Source organism: Artemia sp. Qi Xiang Cuo, chromosome 3 (assembly GCF_049724085.1).
Source record: "Artemia sp. Qi Xiang Cuo chromosome 3, ASM4972408v1, whole genome shotgun sequence".
NCBI lineage: Eukaryota > Metazoa > Arthropoda > Branchiopoda > Anostraca > Artemiidae > Artemia > Artemia sp. Qi Xiang Cuo.
In genome coordinates, this window is record NC_142796.1 from 84,305,751 (window position 1) to 84,322,733 (window position 16,983).

At 34.1% G+C, this 16,983-nt stretch overlaps 1 protein-coding gene across 1 annotated transcript; it reads left to right on the forward strand.

Moving 5' to 3' along the window:
* The first annotated feature begins 409 nt into the window (after positions 1–409).
* On the forward strand, positions 410–11,714 carry Rpp20 (ribonuclease P protein subunit p20). Its single transcript, XM_089087188.1, has 3 exons — positions 410–570; positions 6,890–7,058; positions 11,441–11,714. The coding sequence occupies exons 1-3, from the start codon at positions 430–432 to the stop codon at positions 11,578–11,580; spliced, it is 450 nt and encodes a 149-aa protein (XP_088943314.1). The 5' UTR covers positions 410–429; the 3' UTR covers positions 11,581–11,714.
* Positions 11,715–16,983: the final 5,269 nt, after the last annotated feature.

Here is a 16,983-nt window from a genome sequence, read left to right on the forward strand (position 1 = left end):
ATTCAGTCAAGGAAAATGGCAAAAATATTGATAACAGGTAAATCAATACAATACATAGATCAGCTAAGATACTTGACCAAAAAAAAAAGGATAATAATTGTAATCCTCCTCAAAATGGTAGTAAAAAGGATAATTTTTGTATTATTTATTTTCTAGCCGTTTTTTTATGTTTGTCGGGAAACAATAATTTCTTTCATCAGTCACTTTTATCATTAATTTTAAATACATAATTGACTGCATAAACCTGGATGAGCAGGGTTGCCACTGCAATAACTTCTTTTGTTTTAACGCTTGTTGTCTCAGCCCATCACCTGAGAAGATGTGGCATAACGTGGTACTTTGGCCAGCTCTAATGCACTGCTTTTGGTTTTTGCTTGAGTACACCTATGATTGTTATTATTTGTTATAGGTACTTAAAAGAGATATAAAATGGCTGAGCCTGAAGTACAAGCAGCTAAAAAGCCAAGAATAGTATTTGACCCTGAAGAGTTTATTCTGAGAAAGCGCCTACCTCCTAAGTTACCAAAAAGGAATAATGACATCTATGTGAACAATAAGACAGATTTCAAGGTATTAGTAAAAGAGTACAGAAACTAATCAGAGAGGAACAATGGTGCTTTATTGTTAGTTTAATAGGAATAAACAAGTTCTAGTAGAACTGACTGTGCAACATGAAAATAATTGGAAAAACTCATTAAACAGTAATTACAACAATAAACTAAAAAATATGAAAACAATAATTAGAAAAATTCAAAATTAGATGAAACATAGACTGAGAGATAGATTTATTCAACAGCAAATTTGAACAGTAGCCTATATCATTATATCCTTTCTCCCTTTATAAGGTTCTATGCTTGGGAATGTTGGGAAAACACTTAAAAAAGGAAAATGATGAAGTGCTAGCCACTACTCATTACCTTAAAAAAAAAACCATGAGCAAGGAAAAGTTGGCCACTCTCTATTACTTATTGTGAATAGTTATTGCCAGGTTAGTAAATTAAACATAGTCTAGTTAAAAATGTAAAGAAATATACCTTTAGTGCCCTTTTAGCAGAAAAGGGCACTATAGTAAATTAAACATAAACGCAAGGAAAGGGCATAAATAAAGAAAAAACACTTTTTAATAGGCTATGACTAAAATAACTATCAAAGTAAGCCAAATAATTGGTCTTCATAAGATTGGCTTACAAATGGCCACCCCCAACAACCTCTCCCCAGAGGCGTAGCTAAGGTTTTCAGCCTTCGGCGACAATGTCATTTTTAAACAAAAAAAAAACAACAAATTTTTTTTGTTTAGTAGTTTTATTTTGTTTAATTGTTGCCACAAAAAGAAACAATTAAACAAAAGAAAAGGGCACTATTGTAAATTAAACATAGCCTTGTTAAAAATGTAAAAAAATACACCTGTGCTGCCCTTTTGGCAGAAAAGGGCAGACAATGATAATGGCGACTTTTTTTCAATCAATCAAATATGCATGCAAAACAGACTTAACATGAAAATATACAGACTCTTTTTGCTCAGGTAAAGGAAAGTAAAGAAATCAATGGATACTAAATAAGAACGAAAGACATGACAACAAAAATAAGAAGAAACAAATCAGTAGACATAAGGTTAATTACTCACTGCGCCACAGCAGACACCCTTACCCAACAATACACAAAAACATTCTCAACAATCAATGGTACAAGAAGAGCTGAAAAATAACTGCAACGAATATTTTTATTTAGGTTTTATAACTGAATTTAGGATTTGTTTGAATAGCTTAATGTTGCATGGTGTTGGATTTTTTTTTTCCAGGCATATTTGAGGTTCCTATCTTATTAATGCCCGATTAGTCCTCATATTCCTTGGTCCACTCCTTTAATCCTTGTTTTCATATCAATAGTCCATGTCAAATGCACCAGTAAAAGTTTCTGGTCCACTCCTTTAGTCCTTTGTCCTCGTCATTAGTCCTCGTCAAAGGACAAGTCCTTGTCAATCGTTAGTCCTCGTCAAGTGCACCAGTAAAAGCTTCTGGTCCACTCCTTAAATCCTTTGTCCTCTTCATTAGTCCTCGTCAAGGGACAAGTCCTCGTCAATCATTAGTCCTCGTCAAGTGCGCCAGTAAAAGTTTCTCATATTCCTTGGTCCACTCCTTTAATCCTTTGTTTTCGTATCATTAGTCCTTGTCAAATGTACCAGTAAAAGTTTCTGGTCCACTCCGTTAGTCCTTTGTCCTCGTCATTAGTCCTCGTCAAGTGCACCAGTAAAAGTTTCTAGTCCACTCTTTTAGTCTTTTGTCTTCGTCAATCATTAGTCCTCGTCAAGTGCGCCAATAAAAGTTTCTCATATTCCTTGGTCCACTCCTTTAATCCTTTGTTTTCATATCATTAGTCTTTGTCAAGTGCACCAGTAAAAGTTTCTGGTCCACTCCTTTAGTCCTTTGTCCTCGTCAAAGGACAAGTCCTCGTCAATCATTAGTCCTCGTCAAGTGCGCCAGTAAAAGTTTCACATATTCCTTGGTCCACTCCTTTAATCCTTTGTTTTCATATCATTAGTCCTCTTCAAGTGCCCCAGTAAAAGTTTTTTCTTCTGTTCAGCCCAAATATGTTTCTTAAGCCCCAAGAAATTTAAAGAAGATCATACAATTTGCCAGATCCACCTCATTCATTTGCTATCTTATCAAGGTCAGCAATAGAAACTTATAAAAAACAATTTATCTACTAATATCATGTTATAATTACCAAAAGTCAGCAACAAGCTTGCACAAGACAGTTTATCTGCTAATGCATTATAATTTGCCGTAATTTTAAGAGTTTTAACGGAATCAAGAGCTTCATGAAAGTCCATTTTTTTTTGTATATAAATGAATTACTGAAAGGGCGAGGGGAGGGTGGTTCAGATCCACAAAACTGGTATGTTATATATTGCATTTCATTGTCATTTAGCTGCCAAATGTATTTAAGACTATTTTATAGTTATTTTTTCATATGCCCTCTTCTTTCCTTTTAGGCTTCCTAATAAAATCCATAGGTGCAGAAACCTGACATCTGAAGTGGAAGGTATAAAGGCTTTTCACCATTAAGATGGGGGGAGGTAGTATAATGGGCCTTCACCAAAAAGATGGAGGAAGACCCTAATCAATAGAAACGTTTGTTTTTATGTTTGAATTATTTAGGGTTGTTTTACCAGTCCTGAGGTGGGGGGTTTTCCTTCTTTTGCATTGAGTAGAGGTAAGAGGACTGTATATGTAAGTCCACCTGATTTTATGTTTGCCATTCTTACTTTATGCTAATTTATTTTTTATTTTTTCCTTATGAAATAAACAGACAGTTGAAAGAAGAAAAGCTATGACTTTTTATTATAAAGGTGTAACTGGGCATAAGGAAAAGGAGTCAGCAAGTATTTGGGAATTCTCCTTCCCCTCCTCTTCAGCAGATTAGTTTGCTCCAAGTGGAACCCAGCAGCAAATGGTGTAAGGTAGTTCAGATTGTTGAAAAAATTGGTAATTCCCAGGATCCAGTTGCCATTTTTAATCTACTGTTCAAGTATCCAATATTCTATTAAAAAAAACAATTTTGGCGAAATATTTGAAATTTTATTTGACTTGTTTTGGAAAAATTTTGTTTGTATGTTTAAAAACAAAATCTTCAGGATAGGTGGGGAGGGGTGCCCGCCGTCTCCAATCACGTTCCAAATATTCATTGCCTCAGCTTAGTCCAGCCTTCTGAGCAAATTGTTTGTATGTTCAAAAACCTACTGGTATGTGTTCCTAATTTATTTCTTTTTATTTTCTCTATCTATGGTCTCAATCATGTGATATTTGCTGCCAATTCCAGAAAAAAAAAAGAATATAAACATTCAGACAATCCAATTGGAACATCTTGTTCTGTGGTAAGAATGGCAATTCTAGAATTCAAACTACTATCAAATCGTAAGATTGCCTAAGAAAAATGATTCTTGGTGTCATATTAACAATGAAAGTCAGATTTTAAGAAGCAAAGGATTGATTTTTAAACATATCCTCAATAGTAAAACAAAAACAATCCAAAATAGTAAAATTACCAATTCAAGCTAGAATGTGATCATAAGATTGCCATAGAAAGATAATTGCCATATTGTCAATAAAAATCAAAATTTTTGAATTTAATCGTCGATTTCATAGTTAGTTTGTTAATGAAGAAAAGTTTTCGTTAGTTTTGATTGTTGAAATAGTAAATATACTCATTCAATAATTCAAGCTAGAATCTGATCATAAGACTGCCAAGGAAGATTATTGTCACATTGTTAATAAATCAAAGTTTTATACTCAAATAATCGATTTTATAATCAGATCATCAGTAAAAAAAATCTTTTATGTTAGTATTGATTGTTGAAATAGTAAAATTACCAATTTAAGAATTCAAGCTAGAATCTAATCATAAGATTGCCAAGGAAAGATTACTGTCAATGCTATTCAAACTTTCAGAATCAAATGGTCGATTTTATAATCAGATCGTTAGTGAAAAACACTTTAGGTTAGTACTGATTACTCAAATAGTAAGTGTCAATTGAAGAATTCTAGCTTGAATCTGATGATAAACTTACCAAGGAATGGTTATAGTCATATTGTCAATAAAATTAAATTTTTATAATCAAAAGGTTGATTTTATAATCGGCTTGTAAAATGAAATTTCTTGGGATTAGCATTGATTGCTGAAACAGTGAAATTGTCACTTCCAGAATTCAAGACAGAATGTGATCATGGGTTTCCAAAGGAAAGGTTATTGTCAATAAGAATCAAAATTTAGAATCAAATAGTCGAGTTTGCAATCAGATCGTCAATGAAAAACACTTTAGATTAGAATTGATTTTTGAAATATTAAAATTTTCAAATTAAACATTCAAGTGAGAATCCGATCATAAGGTTTCTAAGAAAAGATCATTGTCAATGAAAATCAAATAGAATAAATGGTAGCAATTAGCGTGAATCTTGTCTCTATTCTCTTTTCTATTCCCATAGTATTGATCATCCAAATCCTTTGGTATTTGAAAAGCCAGAATTAAGTCCTATAATACAGCCCTACCCACTTAGCCAGTTATATTATTCCGATTATGTTCAGCGATAAAAATATACCAGAGATGTGTAAGTGCATATGCGGAGCGGATATCAGGCCACTTGCTCAGATTACATAATTTAAAAATGAAATTTGCAAAAGCTTACTTTTAGTTTAGAAAATTATTCAAATATGATCTTATTTTCAGTTTGAGTTTTTCTTTTTAATACACCGTTTAATTTCTTTCTACATGCATAAGTGCCTATGCCACAATAAGAGGTACAAAAAAGGAAATATCTCTGCATGGTTAGGCTAGTGATGCGGTAGTGTGTTTCAGAATTATTTAATTACAATATGTTGCATATTTTTTTTGCTAACAACCTCGAATTTGCTATGAGAAATACGGTAATATAAAGTTTTATGACTGACATGATAAGATTCAGTAAGAAATTGAGATTCTTATAACTGAACTTATTTTTCAGGCGAAGTTTGCTTTTTTATGTTTTGCTTGGGTATTCCCATACTCCTTGCTCTTATGGTGCTGGTGTGTGACAATAATGACATCAAATCCTTGTTTGGCTTGCAAAATCTAATAAAAAAAAAATTGGGGAAAAAAACTTATTTTTAGTTTAATTTTTTTTTAACACCAACATATTTTCAGTTTGAGATTTTTTTTTTTGCTACATCATTTCTTTCTCAATTATATGCATAATGTTTTGAAAGTCACAATCACTTTGCCTTTGCCATATCGTAGTCTACAAAAAACGAAATGTCACTGGATGACTGGTGATTCAGAGGTGGCATTCAGAACTACAATGGCGTGGCATTCAGAACTACAATGGTGTGGCATTCAGAACTATAATGTGCAATTATTTCACAAATTGCAATCAATTTTCCCGTATGAGAATATAGCCTACAAAGAAAAAAACGAAATGCCACTGGATGACTGGTGATTGAATGGTGGCATTCAAAACTATGATGATGCGATGTACAGATATTTTACAAATTACAATCAGTTTGCCTATGTCAGAATGTGGCCTAATAAAGAAGAAATGCCATTGAATGACTGGTGATTCAGTGGTGGCATTCAGGAGTATGATTATGGGATGTCTAGATATTTTGCAAATTGCATTGACTTTGCCTGTTTCACACTGTAGACTACAAAAAAAAAACACTGGATGACTGGTTGTTTGGTGGTGTCATTCAGAACTATGATTGATGTGATGTATAGATATCATAAATTAAAATGACTTTGCCTCTGTCTCAATGTAGCCTACAAAAAAATGCCACTGGATGACTGGGGATTCAGTAGTGCCATTCAAAACTACGATGATGTGATGTGTAGATATTTTGCAAACTACAGTGAGTTTTCCTGCGTTACAAAGTAGCCTGCAAAAAAATGACATGCCATTCGATGGCTAGTGATCCAGAGCTATTTTTATGATGATGTGATGCATAGATACACGTTATATTTGGGTGTTCGTAAACTCGGTGTCCAACTTGTTGAGTTGGTGTCTTTCAACAGGATATCAACCACTTGTTTGGATTGTAAAGCTCCACAACAAAAGTTTACTAGTTTTAAGTAAAAAAAAAGTTATTTAAATACCACCTTATGTTCATATTGAATTTTTTATTTGTTTATCTACAGGTAGTTTCAGTTTGATTCATTTTTTTGTTTTTTCCACTGCTACCATTTCTAGTTTATTATTATGCGTTAATATTAAAGAGTGATGCTAGATGGCAGTTAGTGGTATCTGTTCTTAAAATTTAGATTTTGTTTACCTATTACAAACATTTTTTGGAGATACGTTGCCACAGTTTCATTGACCTTTATCATAGTGAAAACGACTCCTATAGAATTCATTTTCTGTAGGCCCAATTAGCCAGATGTAGAAAATTACTTGAAGACAAAGAAACTACTATTTATATTCATGGTTTAGGAGCTGCGCTGCCAAGAGCAATCAATTTGGCCCTTACATTAAAGGACGAATTTCATGGAATTCTGGAAGTATCCCCAACCACTTCAACTGTTGAGCTATTGGGTAAGTTTGGTTAGAGGCAAAAAAAGGGAAAAAAACGATTTACAGTTTTCCAGTTAATGGAAAACTTTTAAACTTTTTTTTTTGTTACATTTGATTCGAGAGGGGTTGCTGCAATTAATATTTCTTCAGGCACCACCAACCGTAGGAGCGACTCTGAATGAACGTGCGCTATAATTTTAATGAATGGACAACTTTATGACCACAATGTACATTTGAATTTATTTGTTTATTTTTTTTGAAATATATACAAAATGGCAAAAAAAACTTTAAAAACACATCAGAAATTTGTTTATATTCATTTACGTTTATATGAGTCTGAAAAATATACGTTTTCCAGTTAATTAATTAAAACATCATTGTAAAAAGGCGGGTTTGGACTTATTTTTGAAATGTTACGAACTACTTTTCTTGCCACTTTGTTTATATGTCAAATAAAATAAATTCAAATATAAATTGTGGTCATAAAGTTGCTATTTATACAAGCCATGAAATATATAAGCTATATAAGACGTAAGGTTTATCAAAGTGATAAAACGAATCATATTAAAATTAGTTGAATATGATACAAATAGAGTTTGTTAGAGATATATAAGAAGTAGCCAAAAAACCTATTAGCCAATAAAAAATATAAAAAAGAAAAAATTAAGAAGAAGAAAAAGAGAAAAAGGAGAAAGTAGATATTTGTAGTGGTAACATGGCTGGAAGTTTGATGTTTTTCTTTTCTTGTTCATCGGTTCCATTGGCTATAATTTTTACTATTTTGGCTACAACATTAGTTTTTTGAACTATATATAGGCAGGTAATACAATCTTTTTGTAGCAATGTCGTAAATCTCCCAGGCAATCGGTATGACAAATATTGCATAAAGGAATGTAGTCATGTATTAGGGGAGCTTTGGGTCCTTCCTCCCGAATCGTACAATTTTTGTTTATATTTTCTTATTGTTTCTCTGTTATTTGCTTTTTAACGACTCCCTCTTCCTTCTTTGTTCATTTCGAAGAATATTTAGGTTGGTGATAGACGAAGTATCTGAAATGTTTAATATCGCACTAGTTAGATAGATAGAACAAGAGCTGTTTAATATCGCACTAGTTAGAGAGATAGAACAAGAGCTATTTAATATCGCACAATGTTTAATATCGCACTAATTAGAGAGATAGAACATGAGCTGTTTAATATTGCACTAGTTAGAGAGATAGAACAAGAGTTGTTTAATATCGCACAATGTTTAATTAATGAGAGATAGAACATGAGCTGTTTAATATTGCACTAGTTAGAGAGATAGAACAAAAGCTGTTTAATATCGCACTAGTTAGAGAGATAGAACAACAGCTGTTTAATATCGCAATTGTTAGATAGATAGAACAAGAGCTGTTTAATATCGCACTAGTTAGAGAGATAGAACAAGAGCTAGTCAAAGAGTCAAAAAACTTAGCGTATGCTCTTTTGTCAGGACAGTAGAAAAAGTACTTCGCCCTGTTCTCCCAAAACAAAACCCTAAGTTTTTTATCCTCCCTCTCCCCCTCCTTCCGCAAAAATTCTCGGAAGTTCTGCCTCAATCCTCTAGCCATAAGACAAAACATGCTTACCAAAAAACAAAATTCCTCACTTTTAATCAACCCTTGCTGTATACAATCTCCGTAATGAGAAATGGCTTGCCTTTGGGTTTCTGGTACTTTGTTATTCAGTGAGTTGTTAGTAACGGCTATAGTGTATTAATCAGTGAAGCATAATTTTCGCGGGGGTTCTAGCCAAGCTTGTCAGTGGTAATGTACCTTTTATCAGCATGTTGCTTTTTAACTAGCATAAAAAAGGAAAACGCTAAGCAGCTGATTTCTACCTTAGACGGGAGGGGGTCCAATCTAATTTTAGGGAAGAATCTCCCCAGCACTAAGCGTTTACTTATACTTGTAATAGGACAAAGTTCCATCAACTTTCACTGGTGCTTAGACTTAGATAGACTTTTTCTTGCCAGGTGGATCCATCTTTGGTTATCTTCTTCCATGTAAGGGAAAGCCACCTTGCCCTTGGCTATCAAGGTGTTGACCGTTTTATCCAAGAGGGCATTGGAATGTCTGTCAATGATTTATTCCTAAAATCGGTTTAAAAAAAATACCCCTAAAAAATTAATTTAAACCCAAAACGAACAAAAATTAAAATAACTGATCAAGTTAAACTGAAAACAAGTGGAACTACCACAATCAGGAGTAGGTTTATGCCTTCGAAATACCAGAACGTCATTTGTGCTTTACTGAAAACAAAACATATTTTAAACATTGTCTCTTTTATACCATTAATAAATTCAAAATTGCTGAGACCTTCACGAATGAATATCATTATGTATTAAACTGTCAATCAACATTACACACCCACGCCCATGAATAAACATTTCCCCCCTTTCCCAATAACAAATTATGTATGTAAACAGTAAGCAAATTGCATTATTTGCAATCCTTGCCCCGGGAAATGGAGGGGGGCGTCATGCGATCCCCTAAGGCATAATTTTTGGAGCTTTTGAGTATTTCAGACAAATTCACATCTAAAAAGGCAGAGGGGCTGGTTGCTCTCTGATCACTCTCAATATGCCCCGAAAGTTTCAACTTATTACCCTCAGTCGGTCGGGGGAGGGGGTGGGGTGCTGGTTCACCTTCGATCATTTCTTACTCTTAAAAATAGCACAAGAAATTTCATCTCAAATCAAATGATCCTCCTCTTTCATATGAAGTGGCTTGGGGAAAAAACACGAATAAATAATGTATTGAGATAATGAGTTTACATAGCGTTGCCTCTGATATTCTCTGGTTCATCAGCAGACATACCCAGACCATGTAAGCTGATGCTCGTCACCCTGTAGTTTTTAAAGTACACGGTGCTTTCTTAGCTCTTTTATTTAAGATGTTATCAGTGACATCTCATATTGTTCATAAGGTTTGTCTGGTATGGACGGGGCTGTCCTATTCTGCCTAATATGGCTGGATATACCCCTTGACCCCATGCAGAAATTTGCTGATTTTGTGGGCTTGCACTTTTTTTTGTATATGTTTCATCAGCCGTTGGCTCATAATCCCAAATTAAACAATTGAAAAACCATTAAACAATTAAAATTAAAACAATTGAAAAACCAGCTTTTAGAAATAACATCGAAGACGGTGATAGAAGCTTGAATGAAGACCAATTATATGGTATATGAGAGGGCTGCCACTTCTGCCCCCCCCCCCCCTTGTGCTCTCGGCTTTTATTTTCTAATGCTTGGCTGGTGTTTTCCGGAAAGTATTTCTGAATACAATAGTTTCAACTGTAGGTAATTGTAAGTGTTTAATTTACAAATTACATTTTAATAAATTTGAACTAAATATTTAATTAGTTAAAGCAAATACAATTAAATAAGTCCCTTCATTTGAATAGTCTTATAAAAATAGGAAAATATTGGTCTTGATTTAGGGTGCTTATTCATTAGGCATTGAGATTTTAAAAGCTATGCTTTCTTGGCTTTTTATTTATGCTGTCAGTCATATATACAATATCAATCTACAGTTATCAGACAATCTACTCAAACAGTTATCAGGCAATCTACTCAAGTATCCCCATAGGTATCCAGATGCTGCAGACAACTTTAATTCGGTTCAGTTTACGCTTTCTATATAGGCAGATAACGAATGTAGTACAAATAACAAAGGGAGTTCGGTTGATTTCACTGCTGGAGGAGTTGGAGCCATTAGATTTTAAGGAATCGGAGTCAGGAATATAACTTAGAATCCTTAGTAGTATCAGCAAATCGAATTGAACGAAAATATGTTGTGAATACTATAAGTTGAAATTTATTTGATACGATTCACTAGAATAGATTGTCTAGTTTTTATTTATTTTAAAATAAAATTTTGTTTAAAATGGTTTTAGTTTGAATTTTGCATATTTTTTTTTCTCTTTCAATTTCTATCTTAACAAGGCAGTAAAAAACAAAATTTCCTAAAATACAAAATTCTCGGCTTAGCCATTTCAAAAATTCGTTCGATCGTTTTTCAAAAATAACACGAAGGAACGATAGATATGGCCACGCGGAACACAATAGCCAACGCACCGTATCCATATCCAAAACATTACTGAATTGATTGTCAAATCTAGCCCTGGTTCATACTTTGCCAAAAGAACTTTTTAAGCATTCTCATCAGAATTGATAGATTAAACCTAAAATTAAAAACTGTAAAATCCCTTGGCAAAAATTCAGGCACAGTACAATTCAAGCCTCCGATCTTCGGATCCAAAGTCCGACGTCTTACCTATTATACGCCCGTGAGAATGGAATGGACGAGATTATGAGGATGAAAATAAGTAAGTAGCATTATATGAGAAAACTTAACCGGTTGTTTTTATTTTACTTTCAGATGACCTTGAACCTCTTCAAGACCACCTTGAGCCGATGACTCAACCTCGGAAATCCTCTACAGTTCATATAAAACTTACGAAAGTGGTTCCTCAGTTACCCAGCACAAGTGATACTACCCAACAAATCCCAAAACTATGACAAACATTGATTTTGATCTAAGGGCCGTATCTCAGTGGCTAGGCCTTTCACTCTTTGAACTTTGGATCAATTCCCTAAGTGTTTTTGTATTTTTATTGCTTATGTCATTAAAAGTGGATCAGCTAATTGATGTAAGCTGGTTCGCTATATTTTTACCATTATTTATTGCTGATGGCTTGAATTTATATTTTTGTGTGATTGTCTTTTTAAGAGCAGCACAAAATGTGTTGACAAGAAGTGTGATCAAGAGAACAATTTGGTCTTTTATCTTTTATTTTCATTTGAATGTTTTTAAGACTCTTGTGTATATGAAAGTTCAAGGAATTTATGAGTATTCTTATCCAGAAGCATTCTCCCCTTTATTCATTTTGTCTTCTTTGCTATTCATTAAAACCTGTCAGATGTCTGGTTAAAACGTGACATTGTTGATCAGAAGAAACTAGAAAATAAGAGAAAATAGGGGGGGGGGGGGTAAGATGTAACGAAGACTCATTATACTATTTTCAGGTTGCTAACACGAGGGGATAATTTGTGGGGGGGATAATACAGGATGGAAAGCTAAGTTGTAGGTCATTTTTGTGGTTTTTTCTATATTTTATGTTTCAGCGGGGGAGGGGCTCAGGTAATTCGTGAATCGTCCTATCCGGAGGCATTATTTTTTTTCTCTCTCTCTTTATCTTTGACAAAGTCTTTCAGATGTGTGGGTAAAATAAAAATTTGTTGAGGAAAAAAATTAGGGGACAGAGAGGAAATAAAAGGGTGTGAAGTACGTTGAGTATTCATTCCTGCTATATCTAGATTGCTAACTAAAGACGATAACTCTGGAGTGGAGGGGGTAGAAAATTTAACAAGCGACACATAAAAACATTGTTTTATACTTTTTTTATATTTGTATTCTTCGATTGGGGGGAAGGGGGTTCAGTGAACTTATAGATTTTTATGTCAAGGAATATTTCCATTTCTAGGATTCCTTCTTTATTTTCTTAGGATGAGTAAAGTTTGCCAGTTTTCTGGCTTAAATGATTTTATATGAGAAGACGTTGAAATTTGTGGTGACATTACAAAAAAAAAAGGTAAAACATTTGAAACTTAATTTGACTTCTTTTGGAAGGATTGTAAAAAAAAGAGAAGAAAAAAATGAAAAGACCTCAGGGCCAGGCATATCGTTTGGATTAGTCCTGGTTATTATTTTACATGCTAGACGTATCTCAAGATGGAATTTGCACTCATGAATTTTAATTTAGGAAATGTTCTGAAAAATGCCAATTTTTTTCGAATGTAAATTGGTTTTGGCAATTTTTCAGAATCGTTAGGGTTGAGGGGGGGGGGGCAGTTTAAAAAAATTGAGATTTCATATCCAACAGTACTTGCAGTTCTATTCATTCTGTTCTATTAGAGATTTTCAGTCGACTACAATGAAATTTTGTGAATTGTTGCATATAAAAATGAGGTATGTTTCGTGAGAAATCATCTAAGAATAGCTTGTTAGAAATGAGGTTTCCGAGACTTTTAAGATAATATTTATGTCAAAAGATGGACTATCACAAGCCCCGATGGGCCTAATTTGCATCTTTTAGTCAACATACACGGTATTGGAGTCTGATCGAAAACTTGAAAAAAAGGGAGAAACTTGGAAAAAATTGTCTTAATTTGGCAAGCAATAGGAATACGGGTACTGCAATAATATTGAACTGTCGGGGTGTACTTTTTGGCCAATGCTCATCCAAAGGACCTCATCATATCTGGATAAAATTTGTGGGACGAACTGGAGTGGGGTGGGGGTAGAGTGGAAATTGCCTCAACTATATTTTATTGCTCCTTCCCCTAAATTTTTGAAAATACCCTTTTTTGGTATTGTCTCCCCTAGATTTCTAAAAATCTGTTATTTTGTATCTTTACACTAAAAAATGGAAGAAGATATTTGTCCCCTCCCCTTTTCATTTTCTTCAATTGGTGACCCTGGATAAAATTTTTGGGGAAAAATTTACTCTTCGCAGAAATCTAATTAATTTTCCCCAATGAATTTGTCTGAAAAAAGAATATTACAGTAGAAACGACTTATTCTAAGATATATTCTAAAATTCTTAGATTAAATTCTAAGATTTGAATTTAATTGAATTTTATTTTACTTAATTTGGTATATTAACGTTTGCGTTAAGAGTCAATTTGATCGGCCCCATCCTAATTATTCCGTTATGGTGGCGCTTTTTGCAACTCTTATCATTTACTATGTTTCGATCGGCGTGGTTTATTTGTCAAAAACCAAACATAGGGCGAACCAAAGCCAACCAATGTAATTCATTCTTGTTTAGCATCTAGGTTTTGACAACTACGGTATACGGAGATTTTACTGCGATGTATTGAGCCGACGGCTTTCTGACAATATTTTGAAATGAGGTTGAAGAACGAAAGAAATAACGGCTGAGGAGTTTTTGGCACCTGGTATTTTTTTCAGGTTTAGCTGTAAATCTGAAAGGCTTGTTTTATAGTCAAATTACCAGTTTTTTTTTCCTTCAAAGATGCTTGCACAATATAGTTGACTCGGGTTAGCTAGCCATCTTTAGGGTGATCGAAAAACGTTACAAAAAAAAAAATTCACACTGTTTTTCCATTTACAAAAAAAAATAATGAGAGAAAAGACGGGTTTAAACTGAATTAAGCTTCTTCCACTACTTTATTTAAATTAAACTCGTTTGTTCTCTCTTATGCTTCTTTTAAAGTCAATAATCTCTAGGTTGCTTTCCCCGTCGGGTAAGTATGTAGCGCATTGTTGACTAGCTTTTTGTGAGGTGATAGCTTTCTTATTGCAAAACAAAACATTTATTGTAAAATGAAAGATTTCATTTATATTCGTACCAGATCGCCAGAATCTGAACATTTTTTTTTTTAAATATACAGATGTAGAAGTACAGACCTCAGACAATGTGGTAAAGAGAGGTTGACCGCAGGCATTCAGAGGTATATATAATTTTTTAATTTCAAATCATTTTCGAAAATACAAAATCACGTTTGTACCGTAAAAACTGGTTTACTTCGTAAGGAGCCAAGCATAGGCGATATTGGACATTTTATGCCATAGTCCCGTCAAGGTCACGCTTGTCGACAAAAAAAAACAAAATTTATGAATGACAAAAGTCGTCTCCAATAGGGAGGAGTTGCTGGGTTTGACCCCCCCCCTCCCCGATAATTTTTTCTTACTTGTATAAACGTCAAAAAGATGTTATATATTTATTTTTGAAGTTTTCTTGTACCCCCCTCTCCCCCAAAAAAAAAAAAAACACACACAAAACTCCCGCCCCAAAAAAACAATCCTGGATACGCCCTTGCGAATGATATGTGGTTTTTCTTGATTTTAGCGTCAAACTCATATTTCAGAAACAGAAACCTAAGATGGCCAGAAACTTGTTAGAAAAGATTGCAACACTCATTTGTCTCCATCTATTCTTGAAAATAGCTAACAATTTACTCGTTGAGAAGAGTTTTATTCATAGCTCATATCTTAGTTTTAACACCAATAACACAAGACATATACAACAAAGCAAATGTAACATATCAGCAAGATACATAATCTTATTGTAGGCTAGTTTGCCTCTTTTAGGTTTCAGTAAGCGTAGAAAATAATTTTATTTTTTTTGGTTGATAAAAAAAATAAAGAAAATAAATATCAAACGTTTTTTGGTAACTAGCTTTTTCCAGATCCACCGTTATGAAGAAGCTGGAGGCACTCAGGCAATGTTCAGGCAGGAGGGGGTGGTAACAGACGCCTTAAATAGTGCATTACAAGGCGCATAAAAAAAAAATTACCAAAAAAATAATTGTTTGGTTATGCTGATTCCAAAAATATCGATTTCTTTAACTTTGAAGTTAATCATCGAAAGCTACGAGCACGAGCAAATTCACAGAATTTAAGAAAACGGGGATAGCCCCCCCCTCCCCTCCAAAAGCCAAGCGATAGTCACGAAAATCTAACCATCAAATTCAACATATCAGAGAACCCTAGCAGTGGCGGATCCAGGGGCCCCCCTCCTAGCGTAGTCTAAAGTAGTGTAGTTTACTTAATTAACTCAAGTTTGCGTTAATTAAACTTGCTCTTAACGTACGTTTATCGGATCAACCTAGTTTGCGCCCCCCCCCCCCTCCTAAATTTTTTTGGATCAACCTCTTTTGTGCCCCCCCCCCCTAAAAAAATCCTGGAACCACCCCTGAACCCTAGTATATAGATTCTCTTTACTAGGGTATAAAGAAACTCAGGTACGTTTTGCCCCAAAGAGGACAAAATTAATACTGATAAAATATTATGATATAGGCAATCGATTTAAGATCATCTATAAACTATACAGGCAATCGACTTAGGATCAGATATAAGCTATATACTGATATTCCCATTTTTAGAGGAATGTTGTATAGTGGTACATTAGTACCTAGAAAGTCACGCAGTCCTAAAAGAGGGGAGGGGGTGCCAGACAGCTCACGTAATGTATTTTAGCACTCTCCATTAGTCTCTAGCTAAATATGGAGTGAGGTCTAGGGAGAGGGGTTAGGAATAAAACAATAATCTCTTCATTTCAACTAAGCCACAGAACTGCGGGGTGAGAACTTTCGTCTTGTTGCAGAAAAATGTTTGGTACTTAAGTATTATCCAGACCCCACTTAAGAAGTGCAGTTAGAAAGCAATCCTTACTTTAGAATATGCAGAATAATTGTAGCTAACATATTTAGCATGCACCCCTGTCATACTTAATCCCTAACCCCCCTGATGTGTAAATAAAATATTCCAAATTTTATATTTTCCATGCATTCTGCCACCCGTAACTTGTTTTTCCAGTTTTTGTTTCGTCGCAGATGATTCAATTAACAGGTACACGGGTTGAAATAAGAGACGCATTGCGAGAATAGACTAATAGACGTGCCAAGTGTTTTCTTTGATAACATAAAAGATATTTTTCATATTCATACAAGAACAAAAGGTGGAGGGGTGGGGGAAAACAAATAATAAAATACGACAAAACAGGCGATATTACGACATTTAATGTCTGAGCCGCATCAAGTCAAATTTGTCGACAAAAAACCAAGTTTTATGAACGATATAGGGTTTTTACATGATTTTAGCGTCAAGCTCGTAATTCAGAAGCAGAAGCCAAGAAATTGGTTCGAAAAGCTTGCAACACTGATTTAAACAGTTTTATTCATAGCCCATATCTAGTTTTATCGTCAATAACACAAGACACAACAAAGCCAATATAATATATTAACTAGACACATTTTTACAAGTAGACAGTAACGTTGTACTTGGCACAAAAAAAGAAAATGAATATCAAACAGTTTTTAGTAAACAGTCCAATGATAACTTTGAAGCGAAATGCACTGGTTTATTATATTAGAAAAAATAAATGTTTATATTCA